The following is a 584-nucleotide window of genomic DNA, read 5'->3' on the forward strand; positions in this document are numbered from 1 at the left end:
CAGAGCAAACAGCGTCTTGTTGCAGCGGAGAGAAAAGAAGTGGCGTTGGAGGAGAAGATCGCGGTGCTGGAGCAGCAGTTGAGCAGTTCTTCTACTGGCAGGGGTGCTGCGAGTATGGAGAAGCTAGAGACGGAGCTGAAAGCAGCGCAAATGGAGGCTGTCAAGTATCACAACCAGCTCGTGGAAGTTCAGTTGGCCAAGGAAAAGCAGGACATGCTCGTGGAGAAGCAGACAGCACGTCTGGAGAAGCTGGAGAAGGTGAAAATGACGACAGATATCCTGGATATGTTCCGTAAGTTGAAAGCGGATAGAGAAGAACTGCAGAGGAAGGTGCAGATGCTGCAAAAGCAGTTGACTCAAGCACAACAGACACCTGAGACTGAAGAACAGCATGTGGTGGAGCATAAGGACGAGGATTTGACGTTGTTAAGGAACCAAGTTGAAGAGCTGAAGGAGGCGTTGTGTGTCGAGAAGAACCATGTGACAGAACTCAAGGCGGAGATGCGAGCAGCTCTTCAAGACGAGCGTGAGAAGGTTGAGCATGAGATCCAGGAGATGCAGGAACTGGTTAAGGAGAAGATGGA

The 584-nt window shown here is 50.9% G+C and overlaps 1 protein-coding gene across 1 annotated transcript; it reads left to right on the top strand.

Moving 5' to 3' along the window:
* Positions 1 to 114: 114 nt before the first annotated feature.
* On the top strand, positions 115 to 584 carry PPTG_19216 (hypothetical protein; the record flags this gene model as incomplete). Its single annotated transcript, XM_008917587.1, has 1 exon — positions 115 to 584. A coding segment is annotated over one exon (470 nt), but the record flags the coding sequence as incomplete, so codon positions are not given.

This window comes from Phytophthora parasitica, assembly GCF_000247585.1.
Source record: "Phytophthora parasitica INRA-310 unplaced genomic scaffold supercont2.107, whole genome shotgun sequence".
Taxonomy (NCBI): domain Eukaryota; phylum Oomycota; class Peronosporomycetes; order Peronosporales; family Peronosporaceae; genus Phytophthora; species Phytophthora nicotianae.